This window comes from Haliotis cracherodii, unplaced genomic scaffold (genome assembly GCF_022045235.1).
Source record: "Haliotis cracherodii isolate W230 unplaced genomic scaffold, xgHalCrac1.p SCAF_24, whole genome shotgun sequence".
Lineage (NCBI taxonomy): Eukaryota > Metazoa > Mollusca > Gastropoda > Lepetellida > Haliotidae > Haliotis > Haliotis cracherodii.
The window spans coordinates 3,682,968-3,703,596 of NW_027266280.1; the positions used below are offsets into that span (position 1 = coordinate 3,682,968).

Here is a 20,629-nt window from a genome sequence, read left to right on the forward strand (position 1 = left end):
CTGAATGGTATACAGATGTACAAGCACAACAAAGGTTACATATTCCCCAACTGACGGCCACGTAAAATTAAACTGGAATCATGACGTTTAAAACCTCAAGTGTCCAAATGAAGTCTGTCCCATTCACTGTGCCTTTGACGCAGGTGCTGTCATACATGATCATGCCGACACTCTCACTGAAGTTGGACGGGTTGTTAGAAACTGCAATTCTAAAGGCCCAAATGAAGGCAGAATCCTCTGCAGCCTCTTCAGTCACACCCAGAGATGAAATATCACAGTCGACCTGGCTGATGCTGATAACTGACCCACGCGACGTTCTAGCCCATACATTTTCACTGGTGGTGTTGAATACCTGTGAAGCATACAGGACTCCAGCCATGGGACGGCGACATGTAAACAAACCAGACAATCAATTGATGGACCTGAAACCCAGTCACACAATTGCACATTTACTGATTTTGTTGAAGGACCGCAGTTGGACTTTAAATGTGTTATTTCCTGCATCATTAATTCCATTTAAAAAAGGGCGACTATGTTTGTCGTAAAAGGTGACTATGATTTTCTTAAGAGGCGACTATCAGGATCGGGTGGTCAGACTCGCTGACTTGGTTGCTTCATGTCATCACATCCCAACTGCGTTGATAGATGCTCATGATGTCAATCACTTGACTATTACCAGGCCGCCGTTATATAGCTGAGATATTGCTGAGAGCGGCGTTACAAGAGAGACAAACAAAACATTTTAAAAAGTCATATTTACCCTTACAGCCTCCACGAGGCATGATGTTTGGTAATCGAGGAATGTCTCTCCATAAACTGAGATTGCTTGACAAGGACCACGTGACGTGTCACAGTGGCCATCATCTTCTATGCTGTCTATTTCCGGAGGGTCCGTGAGATGAACAGAGCAGTCACCACCCCCGTAGTCTTTGGCACAAACACAGTCACCTACAATAAGGGATTGCGTGATACATGAAAAATAACTCTGCATTTTACCAGTATGTAACAACACTGATGCAAAAGTACAAAATGTGGTTCATCAGCCTTCATCAGTCTTCTTTGCAAACGCATGTACCTGCAATGACGTTTTCTGTATCTGTTTCTAACTAAACGGATGTGAATCGATTGTTGGTGAACCTTAGTTTTGATCATCATGAGGAACAGTGACAAAGATCATTAAAGACAAAGATCAACTATAACCTTTTGTCCAGAGATGTGTCTGCTCAAGTTGAATTGCTTCACATCACTCAACATCAATCTTACCTGGTTTCAGATGACCTTTGATCAATATATTTTTGACAAGTGGCTAGGTGTGTTTACAAATCACAGGTCCATCAATCGATGATATTTTTGACCTTGTCAATATTGAAAAAATATCTACCCCTCATAACAAACGTAATCACATCAATCAATCTTATTTTACAACTACTCGTGAATCCAAATGTGAAATTACGACTTTGTCTAATGCATATTCCGATCTCACAGCAAACAAAGTGTAGGTTTCTGGAAACATTCCCCAAAAATGTCAAAATATGGCGGGGATGTATTTTGTTCAATTAAGTGTGATACACATAAAAAATATTTGAAACTTACCAAGAAAGTTGAAGATTGCGTAAGGTTCCCGGAGGGTTTCCAGAAGGTATCCAGGCCGGATTCAAAGTGGAAATTCACATTGCGCTTTCGTTAATTTACATAGGGTCGTGAAATGGTCAGTGCTGGCGTGTTTTCTTATCCACAAACTTTACTGTACCTTCAACACACGATCCATGTCCACCACAGTCTCCGGAACACGTCCTTGCCTCAACGATGGCCTTGACGGACTGGTTGGACGCTTCACTGCTCTGCTGGAGTTCAGGGTTAATGTTGACTTCATAGAGACACTTGTCTCTCACCGTGTCCACGGCAGATGGAGAGAACGTTGTGTTACCTGTCAGCTGATATTATAGATCAAATCATTTCATACACGAAATAGACATTTTTAAAAGAAATACTATAAAAAGTAAAACAGCATTTTATGCCATAAACAGTCACGAAATAATACAAAAGGTAACGAAACGCATACACGATGACAGCATTCTAACGACAATTGTACATGAGTAACAGAGTGATGGACTTCAAACACGATAAGCTGGTAATTATAGTTATCATTGAAACCGAAGGTTCCATAGGGTTTGCAACGGATAAACCATGCATATACATAATACCAATGTCCATGATATTTTGTAAAAGAAGCTATGTCTTAATTAAATCATACTTTGCTTTGGATTGTTGTTTACTTTTCAATCTTAAAGAATGAGTTATATCGGTAATATGTTTTCAGCCATATTTGGCAGTCACTTGGCACATATAAAACAATGGTGTACATGCGTCAAGACTTGTCCAAATAACGTTTGTTTTAATTATCAATTTTGGTTATCAGTTGAAATGGAAACCCGGACCTTCCACTCTCCAGAGGGACGACGACGAAGGTGGTCTGTTTCATAGAGGTGACCTCAACATAAGATCGATGTAAATAAAGCATACTCGTATATCCAGTAAACAGTTGTCCAAGCTTTCATCTGTGTCAACTCCAGTCATGTTGCTGCAGACTTGCACGGACCCTGATTCCTTGAATACTCTCTCACAGTAGGCCCTGGCTGCTCCCTCTGTCCATCCGTTTAGCCACTCTCCTTCGACTTGCTGTGTAGACAAATATTTGATCACCAAGAATTTACAATTTAAGAAAATATGCATTAATGCGTTTTTTTTGCCTTTTTCAGCTTTGTTGTCAATTGGTACCAATGAGTTCACAGAATACAGAGATTGTTTGTCTGACATAGAATTTTAGCCTTTCTATAGAATAGTGAGGGGTTTATGTGAAGGCATTAATGATTTTCATTAATCATTCGATGGTGTATAGAACGGACACTACGTTCAGTTGAGATTTCATATCTGAACTATTTCCATCTGAAATGGAAGAGACGATGGAGACCACCTCGTCTCTTTCGTATTCAGATGTATGCATAAAGATTGACAAAAATATCTCAACAAGACTGTTTGACCTAAAACCTTGTTCACTTTAAGGCCATAGGTAGGTAAAAAGTTAAATATCGCCAAACACACATATCACATTATATCACATTATTCAGCACAGCATATCACATTTCATGACGGCTGTGTCGCACGTTCACAGTTTTGGTTCCTTTGAGCACCTTTTGTGGACATTATGCATGTGATCATGCATTCAAAGTGTCAAAGCAGTGTAGTTGTGTTGGAGGGATAGATACGGACAAAGTGTCACGAGTATTTGTTACCCTTTTGTGTCTGTAGATTTCCTTTCCCGTAGAAGTCACTTTTACAGACCTTCTCTTGCGTCGCTCCTTGATTGTACACTTTGCATTTACGGTAGTGTACCCTTCTGATGGGGAGCAAATCCTATGCGCGTTACTGGCCTTGCAGGTTACTTCGCGGACAGGTTGTCCATTTTGAGGTTCTGTACAAGAACAATATGCGTTTGACCTCGGCCAAGGACCCAAGCTCGTATTCAAATCTGGATTAAAGAGGTCGTTTGTCTGCAAGTCAACTCTGAAACAAAGCAATTTTCAAAACATAAACAGCTTCAATCCAAAACAACAATCTGGCATTAAATTATCTTTAGTATATGTCTCTTGTAATTATTGGCCCTACTTTTTCCTGAGAAGTAAAACTAGATATTCCTAACAAAATTGTCAACGTCAATAGCATCTATAATGAAAGGATAGCGTCAAAGCAAATTTTCCAACAATGAACAATTGTTAACATTTGCTTACCTAATATCAACGCATAAATATTAAAATGATTTTAACAATAGTTCTTAAAGGACAAATTAAGTGAATGAAATTCAACACATTTGGCAATATGTACAAAGCAACCTCTGGTAACGCCATGTTCTAAGTTTTGGAATGTACATGTCACGCAAGACATTTTACCTACTGTATCCAAATCATAAATATAATGCATGAAACTTTCAATTTATACAACCTTCTTCGATATAAACGAACCTTCCTGATACATTAACATTATACAATGTTATTAATAATGCCTGTAGAGGTGAACATGTGAATATTCCCGTTGAGGAACACGTGAAAGTCAATGTATGTTGCACATCGTATCAGCTTATGGTAGGTTTCATCCTAAATTCGTATGACTGAGATCATCCCTTACCTCCAGGAGTTGGAGAATGTCGTGAGTAGGTTCTCCCAGTTCCTGTACCCAGCATTGCAGTCATCGGTAGAAGTGATGTCAGTGGAGTAGTTGCCGTCTCTCATTACAAAGTCGTCGCTGCAGACATCGGACAGTTTACCACAGAGGCCTCTACTATTCTCGATATCTTGGACCGACGGGTAGATGTACACATCGAGGTAGCTGCCATACAAGTTGACCCTGACTTTCCCTCCTGTCGGCAGGTATATCTTCAATACAAATTTTCAGGAAATGTGAAGACCCTACTATGTTAACCCTGTTTGAATAAATTAAGTGCGAAAGAAAGAGCTAGGTAGTTGTCTGCTGTAACATGTTTTCTCATTCATTGAATATATGTATGTATTGCACCTGATTGTCATAGTTCTGATCTTTTGGCTTGAATCTAAATTTTACCATTCCTTACACATGATGCTTCAACATATTTAGCGGGGGCACGGGTGGCCCAGTCGTCTAAGGCGCTGCAATTTGCTGTGCAGTTGCGTCCCTTGGGCACGCCAGAAACCTATGATTGTGGGTTTAAATCCCGGTTTGTCCCGTTTTTAGGTTTGTCAGCACCATACCCATGCTCGTGTGTTTCACCGAAGTGGTAAACGTCTGAGACCTTCATCACTGACAAGCCGTGATATAACTGGAATACAGTTAATTTAGATTTATTATTTTATAAATATAAAATTTACCTCATAGCTGCTTCCCCTTCTCTTAACCTGCAATACGTCTTCTCCATCATCACACAGTGTATGCTCTAGTTTCCAAATGTTGGTCAGATCCTCGCACCTGTTGAACTCAAACACTGTCCTGCCTGCGCGCACAGCCAACCCACAGTTACACCAGGCTAGAGGTCCACATTCGGTCGTCCTGAGTTGAACCTGGTAATCATTTCATGTAAGGTTCTGTTTATTTAGTCCAATATCCCAATACATATGGCGTACACACATGTGGTGATAACTTCACCTTATCACTACTTTAATGTTGAAGCTTTGTCCCGAGGCTTCACCCATTCGTTGTTACCCTATTTGTTTCAGATGAGTTCTCCGTATCTGACCTATATTAGCACGTCTTACCTGGTTGGTAAATTACATGTTTATGAACTGTCCCAGGATCTTACACTGACACATCTTGAAATCAATGCCAATGTTTTGCTTCATTAATACTGAATGCATAAGGTATAACTTACTGCTAAATGCCTATGGTATAACTTACTTCTAAACATCTATGGTATAATTTACAGCTAAATGATAAGGTATAACTTACAGCCAAATTATATGGTATAACTTACTGCGATAGAATCTCGAACACAGGCATAAAACCAATAAAGAAATCGAGTATTAATTTTAATTGATGTCTTACCTCAATGGGAAGCTTGTCGTGTTTGTACATTGTAAAGGTTCCATCATATTGGTGTTCATATCGTCTGGAAAAATATATTTACTGATAAATGTGAAAATTTCAGGCATTTTGACCAGAAATTGTTTTACTCTCGGGCCCTTTAGAATATCAGATGGTCGGGACACGAATATTAAAATTAAATGATATAAGTGTATGCCTCTTGTAACTGAAAACAATCCTCAACTAAAATGCTATGTTGTTATGATCAAATATTTATAAACGTCTGAATGCACAGCTGTACAAGAAAATACCAAAACATTGTTACAACACACTCCATTTACACTAAATATAGACATCACGTCAACCACTAAAACAATGTAAATGTATTTACCTGCCATCAAATGTTTTCATGTGAGGATCATTTGTAGCATAGCAAAACTTGTTCTGTATTTTGGAAGTGTCCTTTATGATTTGGACCTGTAACCGTGACCATGTGTTACATAAATCATACAGGAAACTGACTGTTTTTCAACTGCATAATGATCATCGTAACAGTAAAAACAGTTTGTTTGGCTTTGGCTGTAGTATCTGTATTACATATTGATCTTCTGGGGCCAACAAACGAGTAAATCTTACACGAGATATTGTTGCAAACTTTAAGCTACAGTAAAGGTAGATACTGAGTATTATTTTTTTAAACCCTGAAATAATTGCCAATTCCCAGGCAACACTTTCTAAATACTTATATGGAGATAATTATGAATTATGTTTATGATTTGACGGGTTTGTATCATGTGTGAACAGTCATCGTCTACCACAACAATAACAAATGAACAGCACTGTTTACACGTTCAAGTTGTTGATGGAGATTTACGTAAGCGTAATCTTATCCGCGTAATAAACTGAACCGCAAAAGAAACGTCACCCAAAGTAACATTGCATGAAAAGTTGTCATTTAAATATCTTGGTAATTTTTGTCAAAGTTTCTAAAATCTAACATTACCTTGTCCGGAAAAATGAAATTTGGTGATACAAAACCCAAAGCAAATGACAATAAACCGTGCAAATTGAAATGCACATGCGTTCACCCATTTATTGCCCTATAAAAATCCACCCAGATCGGATAACATTCATTCGTTATTGAATTGCTACCACATGCTAAGATTGACAAGAAATCAGCGACACCAAGCCCTAGGACAATTGCAAGCAGGACGAACCGCCCGGCAAGTAGCCAATGTCCATGTATGGACCATATATAGACTCCAGCAGCGGTACCAGACCACCAACACTACAGCTGACCGACCACGTAGTGGAAGACAAAGGGTAACCACCCGACGTAAGGATCGGCAGATTGTGCGACGGAATCTTCAAGATCGCTTTGTTACTGATGCGGAAACTGCTCGACCGACCACGGGGACACACCAGCGACACATTAGTGCGGACACCGTGCGTCGATGATTGACGTGCAGACACCTCCACTGTCACAGGCCACATCGAAGACCCATTCTGACACCACATCATCGCCAGGGCAGTCTTCAGTGGGCAACACAGCACCAGCATTGGCGCCACCAGCAGTGGAGAAGGTCCTCTTCTCAGACGAGAACAGTTACTGTATCTCAAGAGCAGATGGCATAGAGAAAGTTTTGCGACGCCATGGGGAACGTTAATCGGATGCTTGAGGTTATTGTGAGAGACTCTTGGGGTGGTCCGAGCATCATCGTGTGAGCTGGAATTGGTCTTGCACTGAGGGTCGGCCTTTGGTCTTCCAGAACATTGGTCCAGGGAGAGGCAATGGTGTCACAGCAGCTCGGTACATTGATCAAGTCTTGAGACCACAGGCCATACCTCATTTGCCCTGTCGCCGCAACCACGAGTTTCAGCATGATACCGCCAATGCCCACACTGCGAGACCGGTAAGAGACTTCCTCCAGCAGAATGGCATCAGAACCATGCAGTGGCCTGCCCTCAGTCCCGATTTAATCCCCACTGAGCATCTGTAGGACGAGATTCAAAGACGGCTGAATGACGTCCGACCAAGGTCGACAACTGCAGGTGAACTGCGTCTGGTGTTCCTCAGAGTGTGGGCTCAAGTGCCTATGGCCTTCACCAACCGCCTCATCCATTCCATGTATCAATGTTGCACGGCAGTCATCAATGGCGAACTCACGAGATTCTTACTTGTGATGCCATTTTCTGAGAGACTAGTGGTGTGTTTCACTTTAAGAACATTGACACTTTCATTTCAACCTGGATCATCAGTTTTGCCAAGTTACATCTTTTTATTATGTCTCAAAGTATGTTTACAGTGTTTGGACAAATAAGGTTTCTCATATATCTTTCCATGGGGACGTTTCTTTTGCGGCTCAGTATAGTTCAGGAATGTGTAGCAAAAACGTGTATGACACTGCTGTGTAATAGATTATACTTGATAGTCGAAAAAAAGTAATGTCGACAAAAAGTGATATGTGTATAGTTGTTATGTTTTCTAAGTCGTTAATATGATTTCATGTGATATGAAGTTGTTTGGTCCAGGTTACAACACTCAAGGGCCCAGTAAAGCTTTGTATTGTAGTTATGTGGATGACATTTCCAAATTTGACGCATCAGTGACAAAATGATGTCCGATGCAATTCTTATTTTGACCAATGTTCCCGTGTTTTGTCAGGTGAACTTTTTGCCTTTGCATGTGTTTGTGATGGTGCCGACGGTAGGGCAGGATACGCTCACCTTTTCGCGATCATCTGGTATCATTACTATTTGACAGTGATTAATAAACACATACCCATATGCATGACATTGTCAGAATCGTAAAGTATATCGTAAATGACTATTGGGGTTTCTATTGGATATGGAAAGGGTTTTGTCTTTATATGTACACTTCAAGATGGGATTACAAAATATTTATTGGTCATGAACAAAATGAGCCCCTTAATAGCAGTTCTTTTATCATGGGCAGGTATATGTCAGGTTGGGTTTATAAGTAGTCACTAAATTAATGTATATGTACCGTTATTTGTCCGGGACTGTAGTTTGACCACAATTCATGAGACGGATGTCCATCTGTCGTCAAGATCAACTTTTGGGTGTTGGTAGCAGAACCATAGGCGCCTGTAATACCGCCAACGACTGTAAGGTTGTGTGCTACTTCCAATAAAGGCGGCGAAAAAACTCCACACTTAGATGGTGAAAGTATGCTGTTTCCACATGAGCTCTGGCTGTTTGCTAAAGTAAAAAGATCGAATAATCGTATTGCATTCTTACATAGGTATATAAATAGGATATTTTTGCATAATATTAGATACCATTGTTATCACAAATGATGTTCATAATTCGCAATGATCTGCAAATAGTAGAAACGATATATAAAACATATATTGTGCACTGCATGTGACATCGAGCATAAGAAAATATTCATCCATCGGTGGTGTTTTGTGCATATTAAAAAGTCTAGTGAGCAGCTTATCACAACGGCAGCAACCTAGTACGGACTTAATTCATCTCTTCATGCCGCGATGTGTACTACACAATGTATAATTTATCAGGATGATTTAACCGGTTGTATGTTCCGCAAATGACATAAACATGTTTATGTAACTGCATATGAGGGAAATGAAAGGATATCAAGACATCTTCGTTATATTAGTTCATAATAACGAAACGAAAACAAGGTGTCAAGTATTTACTTTTACGTGCATGGATGAATATTTGACAGGGAACATCCACCAGGCAGCCAAACGGAGCAGTGAGCTGGAGAGAAATGTCTGCTCTTTCCCCTTCCTTCAATACTAATGTAGAAGGTGACAGCTGTTGGCAATCAAAAGTCATAATACATTAGCAACATGATGAAGTCTGAACATCTAATTTACACCCGAAACATGTTTTTTGCACGTTCGTGATGTTAACTGTCCATGACGCCATCTGAAAATTGGATCGGACCATGTAGAACAAATGTTTGTTATTTAACGCCGCACTCAGCAATGTTCCAGCTATATGACGGCGTTCTGTGCATAATCGAGTCTGGACAAGACAATACAGTGATTGACATCATGAACATTGATTTACGCAATTTGGATACGATGACATGCATCAACCAAGCCAGCTAAACCGTACACTCGCTGCAGTCATATAGCTGGAATATTGCTGAGTGCGGCATTAAACATCAAACAAACAAACGACGCATTACGACAGAAAAAAGATCGACGCAGATCGTAAACTATTCAGTGGTGCGCGTGTTACATGTTGCAATATACGCATGCAAATCACATTATCAAATCTAGCTGTCTGAGACATACGTCCCTGTCTTGTCGAGTCGGTTGGGGATCTGAACAGCCTACCTTTATGCCAATGAACTTGCGATCAGACTGGACGGGAATGCTCGCTGGTGTATCGATGCCACGAGTCACTCTAATGGAACAGCTTATCTTTGAAATGAAATGATAAATGTTGTCCACTAAATACATTTACTATCTTACTTTCAGACGTCCTAGCAGGTACAACATAACATGTGTTACTAATAATATCACAATGATTACTTCAAATATAATTAGCCTCTAATTTCTTATCGCATTTCTGTGTTGTTTGTGCACATCATTGGTCAAATTGTGCAAATTGTGTCAAATTCTGTGCCGCTCATGCGGCGGGAGAGTTGTGGATGTGGCTTTGGGCGACGGACAAACCCTTGCATTGTTGTTCAAATTGTGTGTGTAGCGGTGCTACCGGTTGAGCAGGACGTGCTTATCCTTCTCGAGAGCACATGGTTTCATCTCTGATTTTCAGTATCCATTCACATAATTTATATCAATGTTTTGCCCTGGCGTTAACGTTTCGATTTTTATGTTTTGTATTAATAGAATCCGAAAAAGCAGATTGGTTGATTGATTGACATCCTCAGAGAGACTTAAGGTACAGTTATTGTGATGTCTTGTTCTCGTAACATTACAACAGCAGGCTTTTTTCCACTCCATGAACAGGGTTAAAATTCATTGCACTCTAACATGTAGGCACACAGGTGTTCAGGTTTGATAAGTTATCTGCTGAGTGACAGACAATCGTCACAAATATTCATATGACATATGCCAGTTTCCTTTGACCCTGTTTGTCTGAGCTTCATACAACTGTTGCTAAGAAATTTTTTTATCAAGGTTATGACATCCAAGGCCTCACTAAAGCTTTATAAATGTTTTGTGGTAGACATGTGGACGAGCTTCCAAAATTTGACGCATCAGTAGAAAAAATGATTTCGATGCAATTCCCTGTTTTTACTTTACCATATGATCCCGTGTTTTCGCAGGTGATTAATTGGCTTGCCTTTGCGTGTGCTTGTGACGGGTGCCACTTGTGGGGCAGGATACGCAAACACGTTGTATCATCATTACGTCGTGGTGAGTCATGAACACATGCTCATGATGAAGTTAGAATCGTATATGTGCAAGGGGTTGATATTTGATGGGTTCGGCGTGGTGGGGTGGATGAGAATATGTATGTAATTTTTTTCACAATACATTTGTCTGATATAAAACATGTTCAGCTTTGATCAATATTTCTACTGCTTGAAGCATTTCAATATGCTATAAGCATTGGAAATATAAATGACTTTAGATCAATCAGACTTGAGTGATGCTCAAATGGATACTGAACTTTTGCTGGACAAAATGAATGCCAACAATGACAAAACTGCATTACTTAATGCAATGTCTAAAAGACTTATTGTTATAAGGTTGAAATGCATCTAAAAAACATTAGTAAGAAATTAAACTTTTGAAATGATGAGAGAGAAATCACCTGCATCAGGAAAAACTAAACAGGGTTGTTCAGAATATCAATAAAGAGATTCTCAATCGGTCACGTGGGCGCCGGTAGTATTCAAATTACGACACACATTAGTTAATGGTATGGTCAGATTTTAACGAATCAAGTTGATGTACTATGACACGTGACAAAGAAAGGTCAAAACTCTTGTCACCTTAAGAAGATACTTGTAACCCAAGCGGAATAGAGCGGGGTTTTACAGTGACTGAAGCAAATCGACATCACTCCGTTTTCCACTCTGTGATGAGTCTAACCTGTTTTGTTTAGAAGTTGTATTTTGAAGATGGACTGAAGCGTTAGTTAAGTCTTTGAGTCTAAACCATGTGTTGTGTTGATCAGTGCGGATGTCGCTGGATATATTTGAGGTTAGTTTCCAAGAGTTATCTCTATTTGATTTTACGTATGCTTCATTTCTCATTCTCACTCCTTGCTGTCGGGATGGAAGAGTTTTTTGAAAGCAGGATGTAACCAAACACACAAACCAGGTGTTTGTGAAAAGGGTAAGCGTGAATACTGATAAACTTAAAACGATTGTTAAATTTGAATAACGTCTGCTGCGTGGAAGTTAGATGGTGCTGCTTGCACTTCCACACTTGGGTGATGGGGTTGTAAAAGAAGTTACAAATGCTAGCTTGCATTATGTGATTAAATGTTAGTTACTGAAGAACATACCTCGAATCCAACAGTAGTTATTCCTCCTGTTCTCAGTACATCCTCTGTCAAGGCCTGTTTCTGTGTAACATTTCCGTCGTCCCATTTCTCAGGATCTCTAACAATCATCAACTTCCCGTCAACATACCAGTAGGTTCTGTAGAAGACGTCGTCGGGATGCTTGTTGAACTCGCAGTAGAACTCCAACTCCGTTTTATCAACAGCCTTTCGGACAAGTTTGGTAATAACAGTTGGCTTCTCGTTAAAATCTGGGGCTACAAATACAAGCATTCTTTTTTTCACAAGTTCTCCCATACCCTGTTTCAATGAGGATAAGAAATATAACTGTTAGTACTTTATTAGTTGTGGCAGTAAAGGTTCAATCGATTAATATGTAATGATAATGTTGTTCAAAATCCAGCTGTTTATGCCATATTCACAATGAAATAAACGCATCATCAAATGGATCAACGTGCTTCAAAGAAATCCTCATTTTACTGTAACACGCATAAGTATATCATTAATGAAACAACTCATATTTAGAAAATTATAGCATCAAACTCGCGAAAATGTGTAAATACAATGGTGATATGTACTTCCGGCAAATAAATGGGTGCTAGTGAAGTGACGATACATATCTGTACAAATAATTTCGGGCGTGTAGACCCATATCTGGTCTGTCCAACACGTTTGGAGATACATGCATGACGCCTGTTGATTAATTTGTGTATGGTCGCCCTCAGTAATGACCGACATCCCACCTGACGCTGGGCGTAAACTCTCCGCCCACGAACATCCCACAGATGCTCTGTTGGGGACATTCAGGGGACTTAACGGTCCCGGCCAATGTTCGTATGCCTTCTCGTCGGAGATAATCGGTGGCGACCTGGGCACGACGACGTGTGGCACTGTCATGTTCATGTTCATAATTCGAGCGAATTGAACAACGACAGGACGCACACGTTTGTCTACACGTGCGGGCAAGTCAAATATCAGTTCACAGTAACCAAATCAGTTCGCCTGTCATGCGTGATACCGTGACACCATGACATCATTGCCCCCCTCGCGATCATGGTCAAGAAACGCTGTCATGGAATACCGCTCGGCAATACGTCGCAAATGTTTTCTGCCATCTGTGAAAACATAGTTTTGTCTGTAAGCATGCTGTAAAACCATTGTCCCACAGTCTGTACTTGGTGTTGCCTAGCCCTCCCCAATCCATGCCGCCTGTGGTAGACTGTTAGGGTTACACCCTTCACAGGACGCCTTGCGTTCAGGCGGCTTGTATAGAGCCGGTGTGTAATGGTTGATGTTGACCGTCTCCGTGTTCTAGTGGTAGAGTGGTCGAGTGTCCGCCCGGAGAACGAAAGTCCGGGGTTCGATACCCGGCCGCGTCATGCTAAAAGACGTCAGATGGTACTTGCTGTTATTCTGTCTGGCGCTCGGCATTAAGGGGCTAAAGCAAGTACTGGTCGGCTGAGAGTCAGTATACAGTGTCTGAGTGGGGTATTCATGTTAAACTGCGGCATGGTATCTCAGTGGGCTAGCACTATAAATTCTGATTAGCTGAATTCGTCACGTGTTATTGCATCCATTTCCCAATGAATGTGATAAATTAAGCCAAGCCCGCCGAGTGGGACTAACTTTATGACAACGGAATGTCGGGGAATCCCAATATTACAGTCGAGGGAATTGCCTTTCCGCTCACGTGTATAGTCATGCACAGGACATTTAGCGAAACTAATGCATATTCAGTGTCCAAACAACAGTTTGAGACCGAAGGCCGAGTATGACTGAAACAGCAAACGTGCAGGCTCGCTAACATTAATGTTGATGCTACCGGCACGAGACAGATGAGATAGAGATGATGTGGTTAGCAGCTACTAATAAAATGAAACATCAGCGCCATTAAGAGCAGTTAGGGTCCCTGGACTGCGCATGTTTTGCCTCTATAATCTAGCCATTTAAAAAGCAGCATCTGACATCTAGCGATGTAATGTGATATCTAGAAAACTTGCAAAGCAGTGCGATTATGCATTTCTTAAAATTTGACATGTTGGATACACTAGATCATGGTTTAATTTAAGATATATTTTCGAATAAATTTTCCTTCATTTGCTGCCCCAGGGCTTGTGGTTGGTAGTGTATAATATGAGAAAACTGTAAATCTTACATCAATAAGACCAATCCATTTAAGATTGTGGCATCGTAGGAAAGTTTCATGATTATTATTACACATTTTGATGAATACATAGTCAGAGTACAGTTTTACGCCGCTTGCAGCGCTATTGCAGCAAAATCACTGAGGTTGACACTAGAAATGGGCTTCACACATTTTACGTGTGTGGGAAATGGAACCCTGCCCTTTGGAGTGACTAGCGAACTACAAGGCTACACTTCCTCTCCTACATATATACAGTAGAGCCATAGAAAGGTTAGGGGGTCAGGGATGGCCCAGTCCTCTAAGGTGCCGCGATTCGTTGTGCAGAGTTGCGTCCCTTGGACACGCCAGAAACCTATGAGTGTGGGTTCGAATCCCGGTTTGTCCCGATTATGTTTATAGTTTTGTCAGCACCAAACCCCTGTTCGTGGGTTTCACCGAGGTGTTAAACGCCTACGTCACTTCGGGTTTTCCCCCCATATCAAGCTGATACGCTGCGATATGACTTGAATACTCTTAAAAGCGGAGTTAAACCCAGCTCACTCACTATGTAAAGGTTAGAACCAAACTAATCATGATTGTTGATGTACCTAGAAACAATGTTAACAGTGCTCAAGTAAAAGCGTGCAGGTTGGAAAGCATGTTAAAGAATGCTACGTTCGTCCATCCATACATAAACAACCAATTACATACAAACACCGTTGTGTCGAAGTTGAAGGGACGTAAATACTTCGAGTTATCCGAATTTCGACACACCCGGAAAATAATGAATAAAGATTTTACTTCGAGGTAACCGAAATTTCGACACATCAAAGTTCGACACAATGGTTTGCACACACAAACACGCAACCACCACCTATCAACCAACATTACCAACCACCCCCACTCCCTCCTCCCCCTACACATACATACATACATACAGACAGACATACAGACATACATACAGACAGACAGACAGACAGACAGACAGACATGGTTTGTCGTGAAAACATATCTTTCTGAATTCTGATTCAGATTTTGACATATAAACGTATATACAAATCTAACAGATTTACACCAAGCAAGTTATTTGTAATGGCTCGGCAAGAATACTCACGTGTAGCTGGAGCCGGCGCTAATGAAGACCAAACGAATTATATTAATGGAATAAACTGTTGGTCCTGTATTCTATTTTGAATATTGTCTTTAAAGTTCATGTTCGGCAATGACGCCTTGCTGAATGCGTTATCGTGAAGTAATAATTACAGTGTGTTACATTTGGTATGAAACAAATAACTCACCAAAGCAATATCCACTATAGTGAAGAGTTGTTGTTTTGAGCTTATAAACCTCCACACCTGCACACATTTGCGTTTGAATTTCGAAGGAGCTGTAGCAAACTTCCGTCGATGTTTGAATGCACAGAGTAGATGTGGTGCCGTCCTTTTCTAAAACAGGGATAAATTCAGCAATGGAATGAGGCCGATCATATCTGATTTAAGCCATGTTAATTCATATATCAATGGATTTGGCCTTATAATGATGCATTTGTAGTCCCTTTTAACACACATGGTAATACCAACACACAGAACCCGATTGTATAAAACGTTAATGCAAGTTTTGGGGTACCATTAAACCGAACATGCCTTATACATGTTGTTTGTTTGTTTGTTTGTTTGTTTATATTTCTAACACCGCACTCAGCATAAGACCAGCATTATGACGGCGGTCTGTAAATAATCCAGTCTGGACCAGACAATCCAGTGATTGACATCATGAACATCGATCCATGCACCTGGGATGCGATTACATGCATCAACCAAGTCAGAGAGCTTGACCACCCAATCCCGTTAGTCGCCCGTTACAACAAGCATAGTCGCCTTTTACGACAAACATTGGTTGCTGAAAGCCTTTTCTACCCCGGATTTTCACGGGTCGTCTGATACATCTAATATAGGCTAATACGTTGATAAAATGCCGGTTTCCCTTAAAATAACCGGATTTTCTGCTTTGAATCACCAAAACGGGTGAGGTGAAGTGAAATGGGGTTTAACGTCGCGTCCAAGATTATTGCACTTGTATAGCTACGTGCATGCACGTGTGTGTGTGTGTGTGTGTGTGAGAGAGAGAGAGAGAGAGAGAGAGAGAGAGAGAGAGAGAGAGAGAGAGAGAGAGAGAGAGAAAAATGTAAACACTAAAGGCTTGAGCTGCTGTAAATAGGTCGAGAGAAGGGGTTGACTGTTGGAAAGTTGAAGTCATCTCTTTTGTCATACAGCCTCTTAGAGATAATGCGAGGTGACATGGGGTTTAACGTCGCGTCCAAGATTAGTGCACTTGAATGCACGTGTGTATGGGTGCTTGTACTAGTCCGGACTGATGCCGATTTATAGTGCTAGCACACTGAGATACCATGCCGCAGTTTAACATGAATACCCCACTCAGACACAGTATACTGTCTTCGAGCCGACCAGTCCTTGTTTTAGCCCCTTAAGGCCGAGCGCCAAACAGGGTAACAAAGAGTACCATCTTTTAACGCCTTTCGGTATGACGCGGCCGGGGATCGAACCCGGATCTTCCGATCTACCACTAGACCACGGAGGCGGTCCACTGTTTACGAATATTTCAGAGCGCCATACGAGTAATGCACCAAAGTTGATTGATCAGGGTTACAACATTTAATGTGTAAGTAAAGTTTCGAAAAGTTTTCTTGAGACGTGTTCATAGCATTACATTTGAAGGGGGCACGGGTGGCCCAGTCGTCTAAGGCGCCGCGATTCGCTCTGCAGAGTTGCGTCCCCTGGACACGCCAGAAACCTATGATTGTGGGTTCGAATCCCGGTTCACCTCGATAATGTTTCTAGGTTTGTCAGCACCATACCCGTGCTCGTGGGTTTCACCGAAGTGGTAAATGTCTGAGACCTGCATCACTTCGGGCTCACTCCCACATTAAGCTGACACGCCGCGATATAACTGGAATACTGTTAAAAGCGGCGTTAAACCCAACTCACTCACTCACATTTGAAGCGTCAGCGACCACCTTGGCTGATGTTCGATACAGTTCCCTGTTTTAACGTATATATTTCCGTGTTGTTGTTTCTTTCAGATGATCAGTTGACAGGTGTTCGCATGTGTTAGTGACGGGTGCCATCGGTTGGGCAGAATACGCTCACCTTTTCGCTAAGACCCGTTGTCTTCAGTATTTCATAGTAATACACAAACACATATTAAGGATACAATAGGAATCGTATTTCTTATCAATATCGAAAAGAGTTTCGTTCGCCACTTTTGTTGCACAATATATATGTTACAAGAAAACCATGACAGATTACAACACAACTGCATCGCTATCTAGTATGTATGAATATATATGTTTACTGAAATATGTTGATGTAATGGCTAATTGTTCGAAAGCATGATATAATAATTGAATCACACGTAAAATACCTAGTTATTCAATCAGTAATCACGGAGAGACAGGCTCATAGAACACGCTTCTTTGCCTTTGTAGGTATGAGAGAATTATAGGGGAACACTCTAATTTAATGACACGTTACTGAAAATCTTACACGTTAAGAAGCATAACTTAATGAGAGTTTAATGACGGCTTTCGACAATTCATGTTAATGCCCAATTCAGTTATAAAGCATTAAGCATTTAAGGTACTATTAGATTTCAATGAACTCATTAATAATGAAGGTAATTTCATTACAATCCAACCGTGTCCAGACCAATACAAACGGCGTGCTATTTCAAGATGATTAAATGGACCTATATAATGGACTCCATATACAGTAGCTAAATTAATTGTGAATATTGGAAGATTATAGTCCAGAGTCAAATCAGGGAGAGGTCTATGCTAGCTCCCCAAAACATTGAAAGATTTAAATTTAGATAACCAGATACAAAATTACATAAAATGATTTTCTCCAAACCAGAATCAAGGAAACTAAATTCCGTTCAATCAATAACTATTTCTTATTCTTTGATATGGTGGTCGCCAAGCACAGAAAGTGGTATCGGATTCCAAACCATAATACTCATGTTTCATATCAAAACTTACTTGTTCTATATATTGGATAAACTGTTCCACAACGTTGGCTCCCTGGAGCTGCTCCGGCCAGTACAGCACCATTTTGCGGTTTATACCACCCTTCTTTCAAGAATCTGTCGCTGATAATATTCTCGCTACTGGAACGTTGGTATTGTATGTCTCTCTTCTCAATATCTGGGATTTCAATTGCATCTGCACATGGATCTGAAATTGAAGTATTTAGGTCATGCTTAATATTCATGTGATGAACCGTCTGTCTTTAAATGTTTCTCATTTAAATGAGAGATTAACAAAATGTGTTTCGTGACAAAATGAAACGTGAACAAACTTTAGTGATAGTGAAGAGTTTGTGTGAAGCGACATGGGTTGACAGTTGTATTTGTGAGTTGTTGATTGAAGTGAGGAAACACCTGAAAAGCCTCCAAAGTAAGTTTTTGAACAAATATTTCTGTTGTCCCACCGTCGTGGTATCGTTGGAATATTGCTAATAGCGGCGTAAAACCATACTCACGCACTAAGTGTTTACATCATTTGTAATATTGTGGGATATCCTTCAGCAGATATATCTCATGAATATGGAAAGGACTTTGTAATTTATATTTAACACCTCATATTGACAAAACGGATGAGAGGTATTTTTCAAATTTCTACACTCATTATTTATACTATCATAAACGTATTCTAAATTGCAACATTTGCTCTATATGTCAACGTCACAGTCCTTGCGATTGCAATTGTGGTAATCAATGAAGAATGCGTATTATCTCAGATTATAGAGCTACATGTATGCCAGTTAATATTACTTTTGGAATAATCCAAAATCTGGAAATGATTTCAGATAGAAGTAATCACAAGTTTTTACATCTTACCTTCAGAGTTGCAAATACGGACCACGTGCAGCGCACATAACAGGACAAAAAATAACATCATGGCTTCTCGGACACTGAAAGTAAAATATGTATTATTGGGTGAAACAATCGGAGCATGAGGAGATCACACTTTGTTGGCGTATTACATTTCGTTTGAACTGTTTGACTGGATTTTAAAAGCTGGTAAGTAGCAGTAGAGCGAACATAATTTATGGATGACAACTTCCTTTTTCTATTGTGCTGCTTCCTGTATAGATCCTTACACCGTTGTCTAGCAAGAGTGAAGTTAGAACATCATTATCATCATTTGGAGTTTTACGTACACTTCTAGGGTTCTTTGAAAGTGAGATCGCACAGTACAGGTTTATATACATCCAATAAGGATTAACAAAAATAACATGATAGTTTACATGAAACGGATTAACGGATTCGGAAAATTGGTTATATTTCCTCATTTCTGTGTCCAATGTCTTATGTTTGTGAAATAAATTTTATAATTCCTTCAGAAATATGATCATTGTATTTTTTTTCAAGTACAGAAACATCATCCCGCATGCACATTCTCACAGCCAGCGAGTCGCCCGTGTGAATGTGAATTGTGCGTACGCGATCACCCGGAAACTTACAACAGAAGCTGAGCACTGAGGAGAACTCTTGTGTCAACATGCCCTATATATTGTCAGGCTTTCGGTTGAAATTCACAGCGGTCTCCTCACTTTGACACAACCTATTGTTTGGCCAGCCTGTCCATGCTGCAAGTGTTTTTTTTTCTCTCTTGCAAGCTTTGAAAGAATTCCTTTTATACCACGATACACTGTATTGTTTCATTATCAGATATATCGATGTTTTCTTATTTTTTCATAAGTTTGGCCCTCAGGCTTGTCCCTCGCACGCGATTTTACATTTCAACCCAAACCACGGAGGCGTGTTTATCCCATACACGATATGTGAGGTTGTAGGTTTGATTCAGCTCATGGAATTTTCATTTTAGAATACCGTGACTCTTAAGCAGTCATCAAATACAATTGTGTTCATATGAAGAGGCAAGTTTAAAAAAACGTTAATTGTAAAACCTAGTATTTCAATTGAAATGTAAAAACTCAAAGCAGGTTTACAAGTGACTCATTTCAAAAACTAGGAAGACGAGCTGGTTAGTGGGTTTACTCCATGTTGATAGGAAACTTATGAAATGTAGGATAATATAGTGATAGGCTTATAATGAAATGATAATGTCTTTGTACAAATCAGGAAATGACAGCCAACTAAACATTTACAGACGTATAACCATTTGAAAGGGAGAACTGTTTGCATTTATTGTTGGAAAACGAATAATTACTATCTGGCTTGAAATATATGATCAGATATCTGAAGCTTAAGCAGGGTTTCTCTGTGAGTATTCTACAGTTGCCATTAGCTTTGTTTTACAATCACTTTGCTCCAAATATTTAAGGCCAGTCCTTGTTTTAGCCCTTTAAAGCCGAGCGCCAGACAGGGTAACAAAAGTACCATCTTTTAACGTCATTTGGTATGACGCGGCCGGGGATCAAACCCCAAACCTTCCGC

At 40.2% G+C, this 20,629-nt stretch overlaps 1 protein-coding gene across 1 annotated transcript in view; it reads right to left on the reverse strand.

The window, feature by feature from the left end:
- The window catches only part of LOC139472170 (uncharacterized), a 73,669-nt gene extending 54,542 nt beyond the window's left edge, over positions 1 to 19,127 (reverse strand). Inside the window, exons 1-17 of the mRNA XM_071254547.1 lie at positions 19,067 to 19,127; positions 18,207 to 18,407; positions 15,448 to 15,594; positions 15,264 to 15,281; positions 12,028 to 12,281; positions 9,882 to 9,968; positions 9,231 to 9,351; positions 8,555 to 8,769; positions 5,939 to 6,024; positions 5,569 to 5,632; positions 4,899 to 5,087; positions 4,183 to 4,430; positions 3,294 to 3,564; positions 2,524 to 2,679; positions 1,751 to 1,934; positions 761 to 948; positions 95 to 352 (exon numbers count right to left, since the gene is read on the reverse strand). Of these exons, the coding sequence (XP_071110648.1) occupies positions 95 to 352; positions 761 to 948; positions 1,751 to 1,934; positions 2,524 to 2,679; positions 3,294 to 3,564; positions 4,183 to 4,430; positions 4,899 to 5,087; positions 5,569 to 5,632; positions 5,939 to 6,024; positions 8,555 to 8,769; positions 9,231 to 9,351; positions 9,882 to 9,968; positions 12,028 to 12,281; positions 15,264 to 15,281; positions 15,448 to 15,594; positions 18,207 to 18,407; positions 19,067 to 19,127 (2,748 nt within the window). The remainder of the gene's footprint in view (positions 1 to 94; positions 353 to 760; positions 949 to 1,750; positions 1,935 to 2,523; positions 2,680 to 3,293; positions 3,565 to 4,182; positions 4,431 to 4,898; positions 5,088 to 5,568; positions 5,633 to 5,938; positions 6,025 to 8,554; positions 8,770 to 9,230; positions 9,352 to 9,881; positions 9,969 to 12,027; positions 12,282 to 15,263; positions 15,282 to 15,447; positions 15,595 to 18,206; positions 18,408 to 19,066) is intronic.
- Between the last annotated feature and the right edge of the window lie 1,502 nt (positions 19,128 to 20,629).